The following is a 23,169-nucleotide window of genomic DNA, read 5'->3' on the forward strand; positions in this document are numbered from 1 at the left end:
GCCATGTGGAGGATCAGGCTGATGGCAGCCAGCGGCAACAGCGGGTTCTGAACAGTCCCAGGTCACACACTCAAGGGCCACTATGGCTGCTGACTCAGGCCCAGCCGGTCGAGACACTCCCCCTTCTCCCATCCGTTGCCTGCCCAATGGCCGTAGAGGTGCCATGGGGCCACATCTGACCTCTTCTGGGTTCATAAGGATGAGGGAGACTCAGACTCAACACCAGCCCGGCCCACAGCCAAGCCCTATGAGGCAGAGGTCAGACATGCCTCCACCCTCCACCCTTCTTTACCCACACCGACACTCAGCTGCCCCTCCCAGGGCACACTCGACTTCTCTGCTGGGTTCAGTCATTCACTGCAGAGGTCACACAGAATGTACAAGATGATTATAGGGTTTGATAGGGACGTGAACTGGTTATGATTTAGGACCAGAAACAACTCTGGGTAGGGTTCTTTGGTAAGGGCAGCCTCTTCTTAGCCATGCCCATAGGCAGGCCTCTTTCTGGTCACGTGGACCCTTGGCCTCTGTCCTGCTCAGGCAGTGGAATAGAGCCCTTTGAGTGCTGCCAATACGTGCTCAGGAGGCATGCTCCTGCACCATAGTTTTCAGCTCCAAGGCACTAGGCTTTAGCTCTAGCTCTGGGTTACTAAGTCTTAACTCCCCCAGCTAAGTGCCTGGAGGCACTCCATTCTGCAAGCGAGTCTCCCGCCCAAAGGGATTCAATTCCAGAAGCCCACTGCTTTATCTTGTCCTCCGACTCCTGGTTCTGCCACTGCTGCTCCTCTGCCAAGCCTCTCGTGTCACAGCCCTGTCTCCTGGATTGAGAGCTGTCACACACGCATCTCGAGGTACAAAGGACACGCTCCACTCCTGACTCTTCTCTTTTGATGGTAGTGGGATTCTTCCCACCCCCTTTCTGCTTCGGAGATGGCTCATTTTAAAATCACCGGGGTGGCCAAACTAACCAGTCTCCACGTTAGAGTTCCCTATTCTATACCCATATGGTCCCACCAAGTCAAAGACTGTGGTTCCGAGAAACAAAACAAAACAAAACTCACCCGCTGCCCAGTTGATTGTGACTCATGGTGACCCCAGTGTAGAACTGCCCTTGTGGGTTTCCAAGACTGTAACTCTGTACGGGAATAGAAAGTCTCACCTTTTACTTCCACGGAGTGCCTGGTTGCTTTGAACTGCTGACCGAAAGATAACCCACGATGTCACCAGGGTTCAAGGCTACAGTTAGAAGAGCCACGATTCATTGTACCACAGGGGCCCATTAATCGCTGGAAAGAACAGGCCTAGCTGCGGTAGACCCAGCCATGCCTCCCTCTGAGTTGGGTCACACATCCTCAGTCTAGCATGTAATATTCTACATGGATGGGCAATGGCCACATTGCCGGCCTTGTTTCCTGTGCCCTTGGGCTGGTGTAGGCTTCTCTGGTTTTCCCTGGTGGACCCACGTTGCACTCAACTGCCTTTCAGTCTACAATCCTCTCCCTCTGCAAAATCTGTATCTCAACCCATTACCGTCTTAGGCCTCCTCTCTTGGAGACCAAGCTCAGACACCTTCCTGGTCGTAAGACTGCCCTCTCCCCATTCAAGGAGTGCTTCTCGAATCTGTCTCAAAGCAAGTGATAAGGACTGGGGTGACAGCACTGAACGACACAGACTTGAGCCTTTCGCGGCATCTTGGAGGTGGCGCAGTGAGCGTCAGAGGACTCAGTGTGTGTCTGTGTGTCTCCATAGGAACTACTCCTTCTACGCCTTGGACAACCAGAACCTAAGGCAGCTGTGGGACTGGAGCAAACACAACCTCACCATCACCCGCGGGAAACTCTTCTTCCACTACAACCCCAAACTCTGCTTGTCGGAGATTCACAAGATGGAAGAGGTGTCGGGAACCAAAGGGCGTCAGGAGAGGAATGATATTGCCCTGAAGACCAATGGGGATCAGGCGTCCTGTAAGTGGTGCTGCCCTGGTCTCTGCATCCCACGGACCAGATAACGGGGCTGTCCACTCCATGCTGCCCGCTGCCCAAGAAGGTGTATCTGCCCCATAGTGAGCTCAGACAACACAGCTAGGCAAGACTTTCTGAAATACTGAGGGAAGGCATGGGATATCTGGTCTCTGTGGCTATTGCACTGAGGGTGGTACCTGATTCTTGGAAGATGCCAGGTAAGTATTCATGATTGGGTGGATGGCAATGGTGGGTAGGTGAATGACAGCTGAGATAATTATCCAGCCCAGTGCTACACCTGAGGGTTCCAAGATAAGTATAAATGACTGTATCCGTCTGGGCCATCTGGGAAGCAGATTCCAGGGTGGAATCAGAAGTGCCAACAAAGTACTGGCATCAGTGTCTGTCATGTACAAAGTAGGGAAGGCGAGGACGATCCTTTCTCTTGAAAATTACAATCGTGGTTGGCCAATGGTCCTCTAGCATTGGAATGGCCCAGCTGTAATTCAGTTGGACACCCTGTGAGCTAATTTGCTTGCACCAGGGGCCTGGTTACCTGGCCAGTTCTTATGTCTGAACTCATCCCACCTCCCGCCGTTCACACTCAGGTCCAGAGCTGCCGGCACAGGGAGAAGCTAGGGAATTGTCAAGAGTGTCGCCTCCCTCCTGGCAACGACCTCTTTGGGCCTGAAGCAAACTACTTTGATACTGACATAGAAGTTTTTCAGTGCGTGTATTTTCACTTCTTGCCCTTCTAGGTGAAAACGAATTACTCACATTTTCTTACATCCGCACGTCTCCTGACAAGATCTTGCTTAAATGGAAGCCGTACTGGCCACCTGACTTCAGAGACCTTCTGGGCTTCATGCTGTTCTACAAGGAGGCGTAAGTACAAGCTTTAGGTGCTGAGAAGAGGGGGAGGCCAGCTAGCCTGTGTCTGTTGTTTGTGAGCTTAGGAGCTCTTCTGGGTCACCTCTCAACTCTCTCTCCTGGCTTATGTCGTCACCATCTGACGGCATGTGGCATCTACAGGGTGTCTTGTGGTCAAAAGCCAGACATTGAAGTAGGTAAGTTTCTTTTGCAAACCCGGACTGTTCTGCCCCCTGTGTAGCACCCACGGGCTTTCTCAGCCAAGGAGCTCTGTGTGCCTAGCTGGTTTGGGTGGAGGACTGGGCTGGGAGGTTGCAGGAAGATGGCGAGTACTACAGTTGCTGGCATTGGCGGATCAGTGATAGAATGCTCACCTCCCATGGGGGGAGAGCCGAGCTGAACTCCCGGCCAGTGTCCCTCTTGAGCAACGACCACCCATCTGTGCATGGAGGCTTGTGTATTACTAGGAGGCCGGACAGGTTTCAGCAGCACTCCCAGGTTAACACAGACTAGGAAGAAAGGCCTGGTGATCGCCTATGAAAGCCTGCTGGTACACAGCAGTCTGATCTACAGTGGATTGTGCCTGGGTTGTCGTGCATGGGGGTTGACTTGATGGCCCCAGCAGCAGTGGTCCTTGGGGTCATATTAGTAATAGCCATAGTCACGCCATCCCTCAGGACCCAGGATGTGGCTGGCTGTGTGCTGAGAAACCATGTGTTCTCTCGCGTCAGTCGCTCACGCTCACGAGGTCATTGCGGCTATTATTACGGTGGGTGGGATATTGAGACTGGGGGGTGGGGGTGGGGGGGTAGTTGCCACTTTTCCATTGGCTGCGCCTCTTTTGGTTCCCACTGTGCCATAGATTGGGCAGGTGACCCCCTGACGTCGTCCTGAAATCCAAACAACAGTTTAGTTCACTGGTCAAGAATGTGGGCAGTGTACGCTTCTAAGATCACATGCATCAAGTGTTGGGCTGCTAATGGAATGGTGGGTGGTTCAGTCCCACCAGCAGCTCCTCGGGAGCAAAAAGAGGCCTTCTGCACCTGTAAAGACCGACCGTATGTTCTCTGGAGCCCTGTGGGGCTGGTCTCTGGAACGGGCCTGATGGCAGTGGGTTTGTTTGACGTGGGCTCAGATTGGCCATGGCCTCTTGAAAGGTTAGATAGGAAGCTTAGGGGGCAGCAAGTTCATGTTCCTGTGGGAGGGACGACTTGGGGGCGGGGCAGCGGGAGCGGCCAAATGCCTGGAAGAATGGAGTCAGTGCAGAAATTGTCCAACGGTGGGCAAGGGGGCTTCAGAAAGGCCTGTTCTCTTTTCATCCTGTCTTTCCACGACTTTGTGAAGCTCCGGTGCCTGTTCTGCTGTGCAGACTCTCAGTAGCAGCAGCAGCAGCAGCAGCAGCAGCAGCGCAAATAGATACATTGTTGTTTTGAGAACAAACAAGGCCGGGCAGGCTGGGGGCAGCCGGCAAAATCAGCAGCCCAGTGTAGCTGATGTAACGCCCTTCCCCGTTTCCTCCCCGAAGCCCCTATCAGAATGTGACCGAGTTTGACGGGCAGGACGCGTGTGGCTCTAACAGCTGGACAGTGGTGGACATCGACCCGCCCCCGAGGTCCAACGACCCCAAGATGCAGAGCCAACCTGGGTGGCTGATGCGGGGTCTCAAGCCTTGGACCCAGTACGCCATCTTCGTCAAGTCCTTGGTCACCTTTTCTGATGAACGCCGGACCTACGGGGCCAAGAGTGACATCATCTATGTCCAGACAGACGCCACCAGTAAGTGCTGGGAATGTGAACTTGAACTGGGATCAGATATCTTGCCTGTTAGCCAGCCCATGGGGCAGTGTCTTGAATTGACTTGACAGCTGTGGGTTGGGTGGGGTCTGGGCGCTCAGTAAGTCGGGATCCTGGTGGCACCATGGTTAAAGCACTCGGTGCTCCAGGACAGGTTGTTGGTGTAAGCTCGCTGGTTGTTCCTCAGGAGCGAGACCTGGCGGCTGGTTGCTATGCAGATTGGCAGCCTGTGAAGCCCTACGGGTCGGTTTGGAATTATTACCTGGACAGCAGTGTCCAGACCAAAGAGTTTCCCGTCCTGGACAGCAGTGCCCAGATCTCAGACCCCTGTGTTAGTGGGCTTTGAACCTCTCGAAGTCAAAAAACAGAGTTCAATCCTCTCACATGAATAAATTCCCAGTGTGTCAGATGGTGTAAACCAGTGGTTCTCAACCTTCCTAATGCTGTGACCCTTCAATACCGTTCCTCATGTGGCGACCCTGTATGTGGGCATGTCTGCATGTGGGGGGACCCCCCTGGAGACGGAGAGGAGCTGTGTCTGGGTTCCTGAGACCATCGGAAATGTGGTCTTAGGAGACCCCTGAGAAAGGGTCGTTTGACCCCTAAAGGGGTCGAGAACCACTGGTGTAAATCCTAAACTCTCAGCTGCCACCGAGTGGATTCCGATTCACCGGGAACCCCCAGGGCAGGGTCGAACTGCTCCTGTGGGTTTCCGAGTTACCCTGCCTCTTGACGGGAGTAGAAAGCCTCTCTTGCTCCCAAGGAGCAGCTGGCGATTTGAAACAGCTGACCTTGTGGTTAGCAGCCAACATGTCACCCATCCCCTCCCCCCGCCACCGGGCTCCGGGGCACCCTCGGCTCCCCACTCAGGGTGTGGATTTCAATGTGGGCAGCTTCCTAGGACGTCAGGGGGTCAGGTGATTGCTGGACAGCAGAGCCTGTTGAGGGTTAAAAATAACCCAGAGGCTCCCAAGTTTGGACATAAGATTAATGCTGAGTAGCTGTTCTATGTGCATGTATATGGGAGACCAACTTGGTTCTAGAAAAAGCCAATGAGTCAGAGAAGCTAGGTACAACAAAGCTTATCAGGAGAAGGAAGCACGCATGCACACGCCACCCTCTACGACAGAGTAGAACTGCCCAGAGGTTTTCCGAGGCTGTAAATGCTAATGAAAGCAGACTGCCTCATCTTTCTCTCATGGGCCCACTGGTGGTTTCAAACCGCCGGCTTTTTGGTGGGCAGTCCGTGCCTCACCCATGTCCAACTCTGCCTCGGGGCTTCTTCGTAGAAGAGACGGAGAAATAAAGATCCCCTGTCGGCGTTGACGAATCTCAACACGATTGATTAAGCCCTGCCTTCCCCCACTTGACTGAGATCAGCTGCCAGCAGGCTAGTTAGGACCCGGCTTGCTCGGAGTGTGACCCTCACCCACCTTCGAGGGCTCTGGTGGCACTGTGGGTGGAGTGCTGGGCCCCTCACCACAAACGAGGCTCGTGGTTGGAAGCCGTCCGTGGGAGACGATGACGGTGGCCTGGGAACCACCATGGGGACGTTCTCCTCCACCCTGCAGGGGCAACGAGTGGGAAGCCGACCCAGGGCGGTGGGCCTGGTATCCCGGTGGCCTGCCTGCAGCTAAGAGCATTTTGAGATTACTGGCAGGAGGCAATAGCTAGACCGCTCTGCCGGGACACGACTAGTACATGTGCTTTGAACAACTTCTGGCAGGTGTTTGTCGTTCGGGTCAGAGAACGCTGCAGAGACCACCCTGCTGGTTCCCTCAACATGGGCACCCACCCATCCCACCACCTGTACTCTCCCCACCTCCTCACTGTGGACCTGTTTCCTTTCTCCTTCCAGATCCTTCTGTCCCCCAGGATCCTATCTCGGTCTCCAATTCCTCATCCCAGATTCTCCTGAAGTGGAAGCCTCCCTCAGACCCCAATGGCAACATCACGCACTACCTGGTGTTCTGGGAGAAGCAGGTGGAGGACAGTGAGCTGTATGACCTGGATTATTGCCTCAAAGGTGAGTGCAGGGGTGCCCCCCGCCCCCACAGGTGGTTCACCCCAGGAAGGTCTTCTCTCAGCCTGTTTCCCAGTGTGTGTACACAGGCGCCCACACTCGCACGTGCACGTTCTGTGCTACCTCATGGAAACATGCACGTTCCCATTGCTTGGCCCCCGCCACACGGGTGTGGGCGTGGCCGCGTTGACCATGCAGGCCGCACACAGGTGTGCTGAGAACTCCTTGACAAAGCCAGGGGCGGGCCTGGGCTCCGCGTGGAGCTTCTCCAAACTTAAGACGTGCTGCCACAGAGTCACAACAAACAAGTCGGACCAAGGGGAACTTCCCCTGTGGGTTCCAGGGCTGTACATCTTGACGGGGCACTGTGTTCCAGGGGTGTGCCCTACGTAGGGGTTGGGCCCGGGTTTCCCCACCAGAAGGGGAGCCCCTGTCTGTGGGACAGTCTCCTCTGGCTGGGGCGCAGCATGTGTGCTGGGCTCCAAGCACGGTCCTGTCTGCAGGGCTGAAGCTGTCTTCCCGAGCCTGGTCCCCGCCATCGGAGGCCGAGGGCGCCCAGAAGCCCAACCAGAGCGACTATGAGGAGGCGGCCGGCCAGTGCTGCTCCTGCCCCAAGACGGACTCCCAGATCATGAAGGAGCTCGAGGAGTCGTCCTTCCGCAAGACCTTCGAGGACTACCTGCACAACGTCGTCTTCGTGCCCAGGTCTGCTGCCCGCGGGGCCACCACGAGGGGGTGCGGGGTGCCGGTGGGGCACGGGGAAGCCTCCTCCTCGCACAGGGAGACCTTCCAAGTCCCCAGGAAGCTTCCTGGGGGACGATTACTTCAGTTGCTTACGACCCTGAGTGTGAGCCTCCCCACAGCCCTCGGGATCATTGACTCCCGTGCAGGTCTGCCTGAGCGCAAAGGAACTTGGGCAGCCAGGGAAGCGGGAGGGAGGCGAGCCCTGGGAGGCCCGTGTCTGCTTGCCTGCCCACCACCTGGTGATGATAAGTAACCCAGTTCACAGCGCCCCTGTCCCTCGTGGGGTGTCCACGACACCCACAGGGACGTAGTTTGGGTGCCCTCCAACATGTGAAAGGGGATGGGTTCCCATCCTGGGGAGTTTGCAGGCAGGGTTCTCTCTTATTAATTGGACACTGCGTGCACCACCAATGCTAAGCTGCCCACCTCTGCTGCCACTGAGTGGTGGGGGACAGAACCCCAGCACATGTCACCCAGTCACGTGGAACCTCAGCTTCCCTGCTCAGGCCAGAGCCCGGCTGCCAGCTATTGCCTTCTCAGCCCCACTCCTGGCTGCGTCAGCAGGCACAGACCCCTCCCTCCCCACTCATCTGGGTCCAACTTGCCCCAGCTGAGGACCACTGAGTTAGGTAAGGGGAGTGAATCGAGCACTTCCGAGCACGACAGGCTTGCCCTCGGTTGCCAGGAAGCGCTAGCGGCTAACCATCTCTGTTGTATGGTTCCACAAGTCTTTACGGCAATCCGTGGAAGCTGTTGGGTGTCTGAAACCTATTTTTATGAGTTGGTGGACTTCGTGCCTCAGCAAACGGCCAGTGTGGTTGTGGCTCGTGCTGCCGTCACAGAAATGTATTGTCCCACAGTTGTTTGTTGCTAGGTGTTGTCGAATCGGTGTGCTGTCTATGCACAACAGGATGAAACACCCCACCCACGCTCCTTTGTTCCCTCACATTTGCTGTTCTGCTTGAGCCCATTGTTGGGAAGGCTGGACGTCCGGCTCTGGGGAGGCTTTCTCTCTGTCTGGGCTCTGAGGGCTAGTCCTGGTCATGCCAGAGTCTGCTTCCTGGTCCTGTGGATGTCTCCATGTGGCCTGGAATCTGTCTAGCCCCATCTGTTTAATACCTTTTTATATCTCAAAAGAAATGGACTCAAGATACCTCATACACTGATCTTGCCTCATTAATGTAGCAGAGATAGCCCATTTCTACCTGGAATTGTACTTGCAGGCATGGAGGTTAGGGTATTCACCTACAGGGTGGGGAGGAGGGGGCCCTCAGTCAGAAAATGAAAAGGTTCTATAATTTGTTCTTGAACTTTTAAAAGTCCCTTGGTATTTGGGGTGGGGGTGTGGCACAATCCAGTGTATATCTATAGTTTCGCCCCCTCAAACTTCTGCGGGAACCTTCGCAGGTGATGGTGGGTTGGAAGTTGGAGTCCAACCCAAAGCATCTTGGAAGAAAGACCTGGCAACCTGCTCCCCCAAAACCCACTCTTGAACCCCATGGGGCACAGTCCCACTCCCACGCACATGCGTGCCCTGCTTCCTCAAAACCCACCTTGAACCCCATGGGGCACAGTCCCACTCCCACGCACATGCGGGCCCTGGCTTCGAGTCAACTGCGAGACCAGGGGCGTTTCCAGATGTCAGAGGCCCCTGGCCCTTTCCCAAGAGCATCAACCCCCCAAAAGAAATGCCAGATCTCTCTGCCCCCCTCTTCCAATGACTCTTTTCTCTGGAACCACCCCTGTGGAACCTGCTGTTGGCGTCTCCTTGCACTCTTCCCGCCTCCCACCCACACCCCCGGGACTCTGGGTCCAGAGGCCGGTATGACTTTGAGGTAAAAACCAAAATGCTCCCTAACTGGGACGTTTCAGTGGGTGGAACCCTTAGCAGGCTGGCCCCTGCGGAAGTGGACTGGGCATCTTCTCTGCTGGAGTGGATTCATCATACACCCTGGTGGTGCCTTGGGGACCGTGGCCCAAGACTACGGGATCAGAGACAAGAGACTGCAGAAGTTCTCTCTAGCCTCAAAGCTATTGGTCTCGCCTGCAAAGAAAAACCTCTCCAGGCTCTGTCACTGACGACCCTGGTTGTGACTGGCCGGGGACACAGCGTCCAAGGTCCTCGGGCCAGGAGGGGGGCTTGTGGGGTACCTGGAAAACTGCAATGGGTGCTGGGCCTTGTTGCATGTGATGGAGCTGCATTGCACATGCTTCCTCTAGTTCTTCACTGAGAGGGGCTCTGAGCACAAGTCCAGGGAATAATCTCAACTAACATTGAAAAACAATTCACTGCCACTGAGTTGGTTCCGACTCCTGGTGGCCCTATAAGACAGAGTAGAGCTGTCCCTTTGGCTGTCCATCTTTATAGAACAGAAAGCCTCATCTTTCTTCCCGGGATCAGGTTCAAACTGCTGACTTGTGGTTAGCAGTCCAATGTGTAATCGCTGTGCCCTCAGGGCTGCTCAACTAACTTGCGCTTCTTTAAAAATGGAACCCATGAAATATTGACCAGCACCTCCCAGATGGGCCACATGTGCCCCCTCTCCCACCCCTGTCCCCATGTTGTCCACTCAGTCACTCAAGTTTCACGGACACGGAGGAGTCAGCGGCTCCTGAGGCAGGGTGTGCCTGCCCAGCAGATTAGACTACAGTGGGAAGGACTGATAGGGAAGCAGAACCTTTGTCTTCGGAGTGACAAGTACAGGCACGCTGAGCAGCTGCATTCCATGCAGGAAGGTCAGGAAGCGTCCTTGAATGCTGTATCCTGAAGAATGAAGGAAGGGGTGTTGGTGCAGATGGGAGGAGGGGGCGGCATTCCAAGCAGAGAGAACGGGTCAAGGCAAGGAGGTGGGTCTACTTGCAGGCTCCTGGGATGGCTGGCTTTTGGGGGGGGAGGCGGGCAGATTGGGGCCCAGAGAGGACATCTCCTTAAACACAAAATGACTTTCAAATTGGTGTGCGAGATCTTCTAGTGACCGCTTGAATGTAATCAGCATTAAGGCTCCCCCTTGTAGTCAACGCTGATCCACGGAGACCCTCAGGTTTCTGAGGCTCCGTGTCTCGATGAGCGTCAGACCATCACCTCTGCCTCTTGAGAAGCGGCTGGTGAGTTTGAATTGCCAGGGCGTCACCACTGTGCCACCAGGACAGAACAGAGCTGCCCCGTAGGATTTCCAAGGGTGCAGTCTTTCTGGATGCAGAGCTGCTGCTGGGCTTGAACCACTAACCTTTCAGGAAGCTGCTGAGCTCCTGCCTCCTGAGCCACCAGGGCCCCTGGGAATAAGGTTAGACCTAGACATTTGCTGCTTTGGTGAAGACCCGGGTTTCTCGCCCCCAACACCTTGGGTGCTCGTTTTGTTGGGGGGTGGGGGTGGCAGGGGCTGTCTGGTGCTCTGTAGGGTGTTCGCAGCAGTATGCCCCACTCCCTAGAAGGGATACCGACACCCTGCACTGCACTTGGCCAAGGGTCCCTGGCTGGGAACCACATTCCAGTAAAACACTGTGTAGAGAGGAATGGAGGAGTCCCTGGTGAACCGGCTCCCGGGGCACTTGGGAGAAAGGCCTGGAGACTTGCGTCTGAACCATGGGCCACCGACAACCCTCTGGGCCACAGCTCTGTGCTGGCACACACGGGTGCCCTGAGCAGGGGTCAGCTCCGAGGCGGCGTTGTTTGCCTTCTGCAGGGGAGGAATGGGTCTGTTACGTACTTTGTTGTGGGCGTCCGTGGTCTGCCATCACCACGCCAGGGTCTTCTGGGTGTAATCTCCGTGGTGCGTGCGCATTTGTAGATACACGTGCTGTATTTCCTGGTGGCTCTGATAACGCTTTCTCCATCATGGGTGGTTATCCAGACACCACTTCTGGGAGGCCAGTTGGTGCCTGTGTGGAAATGTTCTGACCCCCACGAATGTGGCTATGCTTTGAGCTTGAAGGTAGGCTGGGCATGTGGAAGCTGTCTTCTTCCCATCTGAAGTCGCCTTTTGGGTTTGCATTGCCAAAAGACTACCAAGAAGAATCTTAGCACCTCAATGCAAGGATGTGTCTGGTGTATCTTGACTCCCCCACCCCCAGCAGCGGAGTGTGACGGCCAACATCGCCATTAGCAGCCGAGCCCCACTCAGTAAAAACATAAACCCGAGTTTCGACAGTTTGAACGGGAAATATTACTCTCTGTTGATTAAAAGTCATTTGCTTACGTATCTGGTGGGTCAAAGTGGACGTGGCAGTGGCCCTAGAAGTCTGCTTGGAAGGAAGGAAATGAGACTGTGGTGCTGTCTCATAGCTTCCGGACTGTATGGTCGACGTTGGGCTGTGACCGAAATAACTAGACTTACCTGGTCTGACAAGTTAAAGGAAGGGCGTATAAATGTCAGGACCAAATGTATCAGCAAGGAAGAAGTTCACTGGCAGCTAAGCCTGTGCTAACCGGGGAAGGGATACTGGTGGCATGGCTGCTCACCATAAGACTAGTGGTGCCAACCTGACCACCTGCTTTTGTAAAGATCAAAGCCTAGCAAAACTCTGTTTTGTTGTACGGGGCCACACGATGAGTCAAAATGCATGCTGTGGCTCTGAGCCACAACCTGGTGACCGCTGGGCAGTTTTCATTCTGTCTCACGTAAGTTTACCATCTGTGGACACACGCCATGAAAACAGCAGTGACAGAGCATTGGGTTGTTATAATCAGAGGGTGGGAGTGGGGGACACCAATAAACAGAAAGAAGATGGCCTGAAGCTAGGGCTTGAGGAAAGTTTTAAGATGTCGAAATCTCTGGACAACCAGGGGCTGGTAGAAACGGTCAGGCAGGAAAATTTAGCTTGTCTAGACGGATTCAGGAAGCAGCAGAAAATAAAGTCGTCTAGTAACCTTGGAAAAGAAGACTGAAAAATATGTGCCAGTTAATTTCCTCCCAAAAGGCACCGGGCCCAGAGAGTTTTACAGATGAGGTCTTTCAGACTCTGAAAGACCAACTGTTTCTTTAAATTAAAAGATCTGTTCCAAAGCATAGAGGTCTATGCAAATCTTCACAGTTCATTTTATGAAACTAATGTAACACCACTGACAGTACCTGCCAAAGATCGTTCACTGGAAGGAAAACCACAGGTCAAGCTAGTAATTGACTTTAGATCCAAATCTCCTAACTCAAATACTGCATTGGAAACATCACTTATCTCAGAAATGGTTTAAGATCAGAAGATTGATAATATAACTATTTCATCATGGATTTGGAAAAAATAACCAAACATTTCCCCCCAACCCAAATCTCATTCATGAACATTAATCTCCAATTCCTAATTTCAAAAAGGAGAAATCAAAGAGGGCTTGTATCATAGAATCCAACACACATTGCTTATGTGCTAGACCATCAGCTGAAAGGCTGGCAGTTCAAACTCAGCTATTGATCCCGGCCTTGAAAACCACATGGAGAAGTTCCACTGTGCACACATGCGTGGCCGTGAGTCGGAACAGACTTGATGGCAGCTAACAACACGCTAAGCCAGCTGCCAAGCCAGCATCTTCTTTAAAACCATCCCTCTTCAGAACGAGGCTGCCACAGCTGGCTCATGCATAACCCTTGTGAGGGTGCTGCAGGGCCGGGCGGCGTTTTGTTTATTGCACGTGGGGTCGCTGCTGTGAGTCGGAGCGGACTCCGTGGCACCTAAGAACATCGGTGAACATTTCCCTTGGTGTCTAGTCGATGTACAAAGAGGCCCAATAAACTGGAATGAGTGGTGGGAAGGGAAGTCAGCATGCAGGCTGGCCTCCTGTTTTTATAATGCAAGATGCGGCGATGCAGGCACACCCACCTTATTCACCTGTTACCTGTGGCTGCTCTTGAGTTGCAATGGCAGAGGGAGCCAGTGTGGCAGAGACCAAATGGTGACCGTTGACCCTTTACAGGGCAAGCTGTGTGTAGCCATTCCCTTTGTAGTGGAGTCCTCGAAAAATAGAGGAAATCAACCATGCTGCCCTTTGTAAGGGTTTGAGCAAGGAGATCGAAATCATTCCTAATGCGATATAAATAAAGCGAGTGACAGGTAAGTGACAGGTATGTTAGCACTAAGTAGGACACAGCGAGGCTAGTTGGTGAGCCTTCATCTCACGTTCTTTGGACACGCTGTTAGGAGCGATGGTCCCTGGAGAAGGACGTCATACGTGTGGAGGGGGCTGCGAAAAAGAGGAAGGCCCTCAACGAGATGTGCCCACACAGCGACTGCCACAGAGGGCTCAGGCGTGGGCACAGGACTGGGTGGTGTTTTGTTTTGTCGTACAGCGAGCAGTCGCTGTGAGTCAGCACTGATCAGTCGGCACCGAACCACCAGCGAGCAGGCAGTCAGGGGAAATGCCATTCATAATAGCCCCGCTGAGAATTATCTGCACGGATTTTCTTTTCTTTTTAAAAAAATTCACTGCTATAGAAACTTCTATAAATAAACGTGAAAGACTGCGTCAGATGGGCTGAAGAGAACTCACGGGCCAGAGCCAACAGGGCTGAATGGCACAGTGCAGTAGATAAAGGATTCGTGTTGTCAGCCGCCCTGTGAGGCAGGCCTGCTCTGCCCTGCAGCCTGGTTGCTGTGAGGCGGAACTAACCTGACAGTGCCCAGCAACAACCCAGCGTTCAGCCAAACAGCTGGGCACCACTGCGAGGCCAGGTTGACAGGCAGCCTTACCCATCACCACTTGGAATATGGAAAGCACTAGAAGTTGGTGGAGAAAATTGGCCAAGGACAGGGAGGGATGCTTTCCCGGTGAAACAGAAGCCTGTCTAGGGCTGAGGAACGGAAGCTGAATGGAACAAAGGAATGCCCAAGCAGCAGACATCAGTGTGTGTTTCGTGGGTTGAAAATCTGGCCGTTTTCTGTGAGACTTTCAGCTCGGCTGGGGTTCACCCTGAGCTGTTTTTAGGTGACGAGGTAGCCAGACACATGAAGAAGCGTAAAAGGTTTCATATCCCCTTTGGCTTGGTGGTTTCTCTTCTAGGAATCCACTTTCAGGAACTAATAAAACAATTAAGTCTCTGGGTGGTACAGTGCTGACCCACTCACTGAAGAACTGACCATGTCGACACAGCCCAGAAAGAGAAGAGCAGGCAGTCTGCTCTGGAAAGGTTGCAGCCGCTGGAAGCCCTATGGAACGCAGTTCCATTCGCACTCGGGTCACCATCAGCCAGAATTGGCTCAGAGGCAGCCTTTTTAAAAAAGACAATCTCATACTTAAAAAGCCAAGCTCGCTGCCTTCCAGGCAGTTCCCACTCCTAGCGACCCTCTAGAACAGGGTTGAACTAACTGCCTCTCTGGGCTTCCCGGGACATTCTTTACGAGAGTAGAAAGTGCCCTCATTCTCCCACCTCGGGGCAGGTGGTTTCAAACTTCTGACCTGGTGGTGAAACAGCCTTATGCGTAACCACTGTGCCCCCGGGACTCCCTGAGACGGTAGGGTAGCAGTAATTATAACCGTCAATATGCTCTGGTGGCATAGTGGTTGCATGCTGCGCTGCCAGCTGCACGGTCTGCAGTTTGAAACCACCAGTTGCTCTGAGGGAGAAAGATGAGGCTTTCTACTCAGTTACTGTCTTGGGAACCCACAGGGGCAGTACTATCTTGTTCTATAGGGTGGCTGTGAGTCAGACTTTGTATAACAGCAAAAAAAAGTTGGGAATGTTTTCATACTGGAAAATTAGATGGTTATGAAAATTGTGGTTAAAAAAAGAAAATTACAGTGATGTGTTAGATGGAATATTTACGACCATTCAATGTTTTCTAGGTTGCTCCCTTCCTCCTCCCGCAGCATGTACTATTTTCACAACGGGGGGGGGGACACCCTAACCTTGATGAAACAAAACCAAAAACAAAAATGCACTTAAGTCCTGCCCTGCTTAAAACATGTTGTAAGGGAAATATGTAATGCCATTGGGAGAATGCTTTCCAATGTAGGAAGGGATGGGGGGAAGGGGAAGGTCATGAAACAAATTTGATCATATATATATATTTAAATATTTATATATTTAAATCGTAAAGGAAACTGCGGAGAGAATTACTGATAGTTTAAATTTTCTTTATATACTTAACATTTTTTTTGTATTTTAAAATCATTAGGCGATCACCATTTTATTTCCTCATACGTTAAAACCGGAGAGAGTTGGAACTCGGCAGGAGTGCCGAGTTTTTTTCGGGGTCTCGCCAGTTGTCCGCCTTGGACAGGGTGCGGTCACTGCATTCCTATGGCTTGCGCTAATGGAAAATAGTTGTGTTCTCTTTCTGGGACAGGTTTCCGCCTCACCCGAGCCGCTGACTTATCTTTTTTTTTACCCCCCTGGCCCCCGCTGTCCTGTGTGAAAAAAATACACGGAAGGCAAAATCGTTATCACTGCCACCATTTTCAAGTACACAGTTCACGCTGCGTCCAAACATCACCGCTGCCGCCGCGTTCCAAACTTTTGCGGTTTGCGTCGCTCGGAGGGGAAACCCTGTACCCCGCCCGCCCTGGCCGGCTCTCTGCCTGTGGTTTGCCCTTCGGGACACTCGGGACACGGGCGCCGCACGTTAAGTGGCCCTTTGTGTGCGCGGCTGCCCTCCGCTCGGCACCCCTGCCCCAGGCCGAGCCACACTCGGGGTGCGCCCGCCCCCGCGCACGGGCTCCCGGGGTGGGGGCTGCCCACCGCGCGCCGCTTCCCGAGCGACCCCTCGGTGTCGGAGTAGTAAGATTCCTTTACCAAGAATAGAAGTGTGATCGCTGCACTCTTGCAGATGGCCCCGTTAGTCATCGGGCGGCGGTGACGTGTCCCTCCCATTTGGAAGATGACGTTAGTTGGACGGTGGCTCGGGCCAGGGGGCCGGCGCCACGGTCCGGCCTTCCCGCAAGGCGAACTCCTGCCGCTTCGGGTGTCTTTATTTTTAACACTGACCCTGGGTGGCCTATTAATCCGCTACGCGAGAACCTGAAACCGAGCATGTGTCTGCGGCTGGCGGGCTGGCGCCCGGAGCCACCCATCCAGCCCTCCGCCACGCCATGGCCCCGCCCTGGGTGGTCATTCCTGGTGGATCCGGGGGTGTCTCTTTAATCACCGTGCTTCCCCCCTCCCGCCCCAGAGTGTGCTCCCCTTCTGCCCGGGGCCCCCCTGCGTGATTCCTGAAGGTGGTAGTGGTCACGTGGCCGTTCGTGTCCCATTGTCCTTGCAGGCCGTCGCGGAAGCGCAGGGCTCTGGGGGACGCCGGGAACGTGACCGTGGCCGCGCCCACCGTTCCGGGCTTCCCCAACGCCTCCTCCACCAGCGAGCCCACTAGCCCAGCCCAGTTCCGGCCCTTCGAGAAAGTGGTAAACAAGGAGTCTTTGGTCATTTCCGGCCTGCGCCATTTTACGGGCTACCGTATTGAACTGCAAGCGTGCAACCAAGATGTCCCCGAAGAAAGATGCAGCGTGGCCGCCTACGTCAGCGCCAGAACCATGCCGGAAGGTGGGTCCGCGGGCGGGCGGGCGGGGCGGGGCGGGGCGGGGGGGGACGGCGTCCTGTCGGGAGTGCGCCTGCGCGCCTGTGCGCCTTGTGCGCCTGCGCGCCTGCACGCGTGCGTCTTGTGCGTCACGGGCGCGCGCCTGTGTGCACGGGCGCGCATGCGCACACGCCCTTACTTCAGTTTACGCCCTTTTCTTTCTGTAAGGACGCGTCCATGATATAAAAGTTTAGAAAACATACACGAGTCCCGAGAAGAAGAAAATAAAAGACATGCGTGGCCAGTCCATAGCATTTAGAGACTACACAGACATGTTGAGAAGAAAAAAACAAAGGAGTGAATAGGCATAAGCAATAAGGAAAATTTAGATGCCATCACCCCTGAGTCCCTGAGAAACGACCTCTCCCGACAGATGGGCTACACGCTCGGCCGCCAACCCAAAGGTCGGCGGTTCCAACCCACCAGCCGCTCCACAGGGGAGAGATGCGCAGTCTGCATCTGTAAAGATCACAGTGTCAGACCCCCCAACCCGGGGCGGGCCGCTCCTCAACATCCCTCAGGGGAGTCCCCGTGAGTGGAAATGGGTGGGAGCCCCCTGAGGTAATCCTATTAAGCCCTTCCGTTGTATGTCTATCCTCTCAGAGCTTGCTTTCTGTAAAATGAATTCTGCTCATACCTATATAAACAGATGTACGAAGATTGCACCAAGGTGAGCCCTGATAGCCGTCTGTTGTATGAGCTTCCAGAACGTCCCTTTTATAGAAATGTGTATACTTAGGTCTTAGTCTCCGAGTGCTGCTGCGAAAGGAATACCACAAGCCGGTGGCCTTAAAGGACAAAAATGTATTTCCCCTCTAGTTTTGGAGGCTCAAAGGCCACCTCAGGATCTCCAGAAGTGTTTTTTGCAGCCTTGTAGACAATATTCACATGGTGCCTGACTTTCCCTGTGCACCTTCCTTTTTCTATCACAGAAACGGTAAGATTTAAAACTCTCTATGATCACATTTTTAAGAAGTAATATAACCCTATATCCAAGCAGAATCACATCGACATGTATACACGGAAAACACACAACTGCCATCAAGTCAGTTCACATTCATAGTGACCCTATGGGAGGGTAGAACCAATCACATGGGTTTCCAACAGCGGAACTCCTTAAAAGGAGTAGAACGCCTCCTCTTTCTCCTATGGAGCAGCTGGTGATTTTGAACTGCAGACCTCGCGGTTAGCAGCCCAACGCATAACCACTAAGCTGTTTACTAAAATGGAATCATACCATTCATACCATTTTTAACTCACAATCCCCACCCCACCTCCCCAGTGGTAGGGAGTCCCCTAAAGGCATAGGAATGGTTCGTTTTAGTTAAAAACTCTTTTCTCAGTGTTATGTTGTGATGCTTAGTTTGAAAGACAGCACCAGAATGAATTACTTGGTGCAATTGCCCAGGAATATCCCCTTGACGTCTAGTTGTCGATCTGGAATTGAGTGCTTGGAGCATGTGCAGTTAGCAGTAGAACGGTCGAGTTTTGTCCCCTCGTCCTCCAGAAAGATTGCACCCATTTGCCCAGGCTAGCCCAGTCGTTTTTTCTGAAAGCAAATTCCTACACAAGGGGTCTTCAGACAGTTTTTAGGGGAAACCCCATCAGTTTTCGGTTTCCCCCTTTCCACAGCTCTTTCGAAGCTCCCTTGTGTGTAGACATAGGTCCGTTTCTGGCCTTGCCCTTTCTTGCCTCCATTGATTTGTCTGTGATTTGTTATATTCTGATGCCGCACTATTGAAGTTACCGTAGTTTTCCAAGTTGCTCTCAGTGCAGTGGCTGCACATGCAACAAAGTGCGCAGGTTTTGAGTTTACAGGAACTGACTCCTGTGGATGGCGCTCCCTCCTTAGTTTAAATCCAGCTGCGCCGAGATGGAGAGCTAGACCTGGAAACCCTTGGCGGCTGGCACAGCTGTGAGATCCCTGCCTCCTCTAGTGAGTCAGTTAGACGCAACACGTTTTGAGCACTTCCTGTGTGTTGTCCAAGGTCGAGGTGCCTTTCAGACACCAAAGCAGCCAGCGCCTACCCACGGCAACCCCACGGGCCGGAGTAGGGCTGGTGTCAATGGTTTTCCGGAAGGAAGTCCACCCGGCCTGCCTTTGAGGCAGCCTAGAAGACCGGTAGACTTGAACTACCAGCCATCTCGGTAGCACTCAAAAACATTGACCACCCACCACTCGGGTTCCTTCCTTCCATAGGAACTTTAAATCCCAATAAGGCCTGTACGTCTAATTAGTAGTTGTGCACTGCTGACAGCTTCCTGGTTTTGATAATGTTTACGCAGAATGTTGTCATTTGAGGGAAGCTGGAGGAAAGAGCCATAGAATTCTGTTTATGTTGTTGTCCTTTTCGTCTTTATTATCAAACTTTATTGTTGGGGTGAGTTCCTATCTAGTTGTTTTTTAATTCAGGTGAGATCCTCCTGACAAGATTAACTTAAAGGCCTTTTTGTACATTTGTAAGGTTGTGTAATCATCGCCACTATCTAATTTCAGAACAAAAGAGAAACTGTGCCCCTTTCATTTCCTGTTGTTTTTAAGCCTTGGGCAATCACTAATCTACTTTCTGTGGCTATAAATTTGCCTATTCTGGACATGGTATCTAAGTGGGATCATATCATATATGGCTTCTTTCATGTAGCACGGTGCTTTCAAGGTTTATCCACGCTGTAGCATGTATCAACCCTTTATTCCATTTCATTACTGACTAACATGCTATTGTTCAGAGATACCATCATTTATTCATTCATCCACTGATGGACTTTGCATCCTCTCTATACTATATTTTGGGGAACCCTGGCAGTATACTGGGTTATGCATTTGGGCTGCTAATCACGAGGCCAGTAGTTTGAAACCACTGCCAGCCGTGCCACAGGAGAAAGGTGAGGTTTCCTACTCCTGTGAAGAATTACAGTCTCACAAACCTGCCAGGGCCGATCTGCCTTGCCCCATACGGTGGTTATGAGCTGGAATGGTGTCCATGGCAGTGAGTGAGTTTGGGAATTTTTTAAAAACTATTTTTGGCCCCCGTTCGTTACAAAGGATTCCATCAGAAAATGATGTGTATGTAGAGAACAAACCATTGTATCTTCCCAGCAGTCCTGTGAGGTGGGTTTCTTCATATTCATTCTCTGTAACCAGCTCGGGGCTGGGAATGGACGCTGCTGCTAACCACTGCTCCCTGCTTCCTACAGGCAAGGCGGACGACATCGTTGGTCCAGTGACCCATGAAATCTTAGAGAACAACATCGTTCACTTGATGTGGCAGGAACCAGAGGAACCTAATGGTCTGATTGTGCTATATGAAGTGAGTTACCGGCGATATGGCGATGAGGTAAGGCTCGCCTCTTTACCTGTCTGTGGCCCCTCTGCCGTCTGCTAAAAACCTGTCCCGGACACTCCCCAAGCCGCTTCTAGTGAGAAGGCTTAGCAGGGTCCTCAAGCCACCTGCGGGGGGGCCCCCCACCCCAGGACATTTATCGGGCCCGCCGGGTGTTTTTGCCCCGTTTTGTTTTTCACTTCAAAATAAGGTATGTGTGGTGTGCACAGGAATTTGTTCATAGCTTTTTAAAAAACTATAGTCCGGCCCTCCAACGGGTCTGAGGGACAGTGAACCGGCCCTTGTTTAAAAAGTTTGAGGACCCCTGGCTTAGCGCCTCGATGCACACTTTGTAGGACAATGGGACAGGGAAACGGGAGCCTGTTTTTGTTGTTAGGGGCCTTCAGGTCGCTTCTGACTTAGTGCACCCCGCCCAGTCCTGTGTTCGCCTCACAGTCCTCCTCACGTGTCAGCCCAGCTCACTGAGGGTTGTCTCCTCGTCACTTGACCCTCGGCCACGTGTGGTGTTCGGCTCTAGCAGCTGGCCCTCCGGATCACAGCCTCAGTTCTAAGGGGCATTCTGGTGTCCTCCTTCCAAAACAGCATTGTTTGCTGTTCCGGCAGTCCAGCGTGCATTCCGTATTCCCCGTAATTCAAGTTCATCCCCTCCCCCACCCCCAGGGCTTCTTTATTCATTGTCCAATTTTCACATGCAGATGATTCCGTTTCCAACATCATGGCTTGGGTCAAGTGCATTTTAGTCATCAAAGTGACGTCTTAATTCTCTGACAGGTGATCACTCTTGTGCAACAGATTTGCCAGATGCATGCTGTTGTTTGATTTCTTGCCTGCCGATTCCACACGCATTGATTGTGGATCCTAGTCACATGAAATCATTGAGGATGTCGGTCTTTTCTCCATTTGTTGTGATGCATTATGTATTAATGTAGTTGTGTAATTTTTGTTTTCTTTAGATTGAGTTGCAGTGTTAAGCAATAACCTGCTGTAAGGAAGGTTGTAGACGTTGATCTTCAGACAGCACGTGTGCTCTCTCACACACACACCCACCTACCTATATGTGTGTGTGTTCCTAAACACGTTGTTCGGTATCATGCAGTCAGCTCTGACCCATGGTGACCCTGTGCACAACCGAACAAAACATGGCAGGGTGCTGCGCCAGCCTCACCCTCAGGTTCCTATGCCTGAACCTATAGATGCAGCCACTGTGTCCATCCGTCTCATTGAGGGCCGTCGATCCTTTTCGCCGCCCCTCTAGTTCGCCAAACTCGATGACCTTCTCCAGAGATTGTTCCCTCCTGAAAACGCCCAAAGCATGGGGGATGAAGGCTTGCCCCCTTGCCGCTGGCCTCACTTCCTCCCCTGCGGATGGGTCTGTCCTTCCGCCAGTCCGCGGCGTTCTTCAGTACTCGTCTCCAGCCCTGCACTTCAACGCTGCATTGACTGCTCTGCCCCTTCCTCTGTAGATGTGTGTGTGTGTGTGTGTGAGTGTGTTTTATCCCCCAGGCATCTTCCAAGACGCATTTTAGAGTCTGTGGCCATCCTGACCATCTGGTCAGTGTCAACCAGAACAACCCTAGAGGGGAGGGGAGAACTGCCCCGGAAGGTTGCCGAGACTGTAACTCTGTGGGAATAAGATATTGTTTAGGTGGATTCCCAAAACACATTAGAATCTAGAGAATCTATATGTAGATAGTCCAGGTATATTCCAAAGCACAGTCAAATTTCCATGCAGCTGGGAAGGAAACCAGCGCTCTCCTGCAACGTCTGAATGGGAATGCCTTGCCCCCATCCGACCCTGAGGAAACAGCCCAACACTTCGAAATTCAGAACTGCCAGTCATCTTTGACCAGGAGGAATTTGAAGCATAAAAGTTCTCATTTTGTTAGGCGGAGTATTTATCCTGCAGTACAGCTGATGAGCCTAGGTTTGCAGGGCAGATCTGCCTAGGTCGTCTTTAAAGCAGGGACCTCAGCTTGTAGTTGAGCGTGTGGGATGCCAAGAGTCAGAAAGCACTTGAGGGCAGCTAACAACACGGCATGATTTGATTTATCCCCTTTCGGAAAACACTGTGACTCAGTGGAGGGGAAGCGCAGAACAGGTCTTGAATAGTCGTGTGCTCTAGAGGGGATATGGAATCAGGGTGCCTGGTGAACCCTTTAAAACTATGGCCTTGAGATCATCGTGAAACCTTAAACCAAAAACACCCCGAGTCCTCTTAAAACCAGCCAGTGGTCTAGGGCTTATGCATTGTGTCTTTTAAGATCTCTCTAGGTGGGCTTAAAGGGACACTCGGAAGATTGAATAGGGACCGGTGGGGGCACTGAGTGCATGTTCATGTGAGAGGAATACTTCAGAGAAGGAGGGCGAGCATGGTTCCCTAACTCAGAGAATGTGGTCACCATCACGGAATTATATATGTAGAAATGGTTGGATTAGTATTTTTGCTTTGTGCATTCTTAACAACTACCAAAAACAAAACAAACTCAATTTCAAATCCTGATTGCTCACATTAGGGTAAACAGGGTAGGTTTCTAAGATTTTATAAAATACGGAAGAAGCACACCAGCCTTTGTGATCACCAGGTGTTGAAAGGATCAGGTATCAGGCATCAAGGAACAAAAAATCATATCATTGTGAATGAGGGGGAGTGCAGATTGGGGATCCAAAGCCTAGCTGCAGGCAACTGGACACCCCCTTATAGAGGGGTCGTGAGAAGGAGACAAGCCAGTCGGTGCAGTGTAGCAATGATGAAACATACAACTTTCCTCTAGTTCTTAAATGCTTCAACACCCCCCCCCATCCGCACACGTACACACACTATCATGATCCCAATTCTGCCTTACAAATCAGGTTAGACCAGAGCATGTACACTGGTACAGATAGGAACCGGAAACACAGGGAATCCAGGACAGATGATCCCTTCAGGACCAGTGGTGAGAGTGGC

General features: G+C 52.5%; 1 protein-coding gene across 1 annotated transcript in view; it reads left to right on the forward strand.

Moving 5' to 3' along the window:
• Positions 1-23,169, forward strand: part of INSR (insulin receptor) — a 134,077-nt gene that overhangs the window by 91,249 nt on the left and 19,659 nt on the right. Inside the window, exons 6-12 of the mRNA XM_045290315.1 lie at positions 1,750-1,964; positions 2,720-2,846; positions 4,357-4,607; positions 6,484-6,651; positions 7,152-7,353; positions 16,576-16,850; positions 20,080-20,219. Of these exons, the coding sequence (XP_045146250.1) occupies positions 1,750-1,964; positions 2,720-2,846; positions 4,357-4,607; positions 6,484-6,651; positions 7,152-7,353; positions 16,576-16,850; positions 20,080-20,219 (1,378 nt within the window). The remainder of the gene's footprint in view (positions 1-1,749; positions 1,965-2,719; positions 2,847-4,356; positions 4,608-6,483; positions 6,652-7,151; positions 7,354-16,575; positions 16,851-20,079; positions 20,220-23,169) is intronic.

This window comes from Echinops telfairi, unplaced genomic scaffold (assembly GCF_000313985.2).
Source record: "Echinops telfairi isolate 266 unplaced genomic scaffold, ASM31398v2 ScPeMD7_36;HRSCAF=134, whole genome shotgun sequence".
NCBI classification, from domain to species: domain Eukaryota; kingdom Metazoa; phylum Chordata; class Mammalia; order Afrosoricida; family Tenrecidae; genus Echinops; species Echinops telfairi.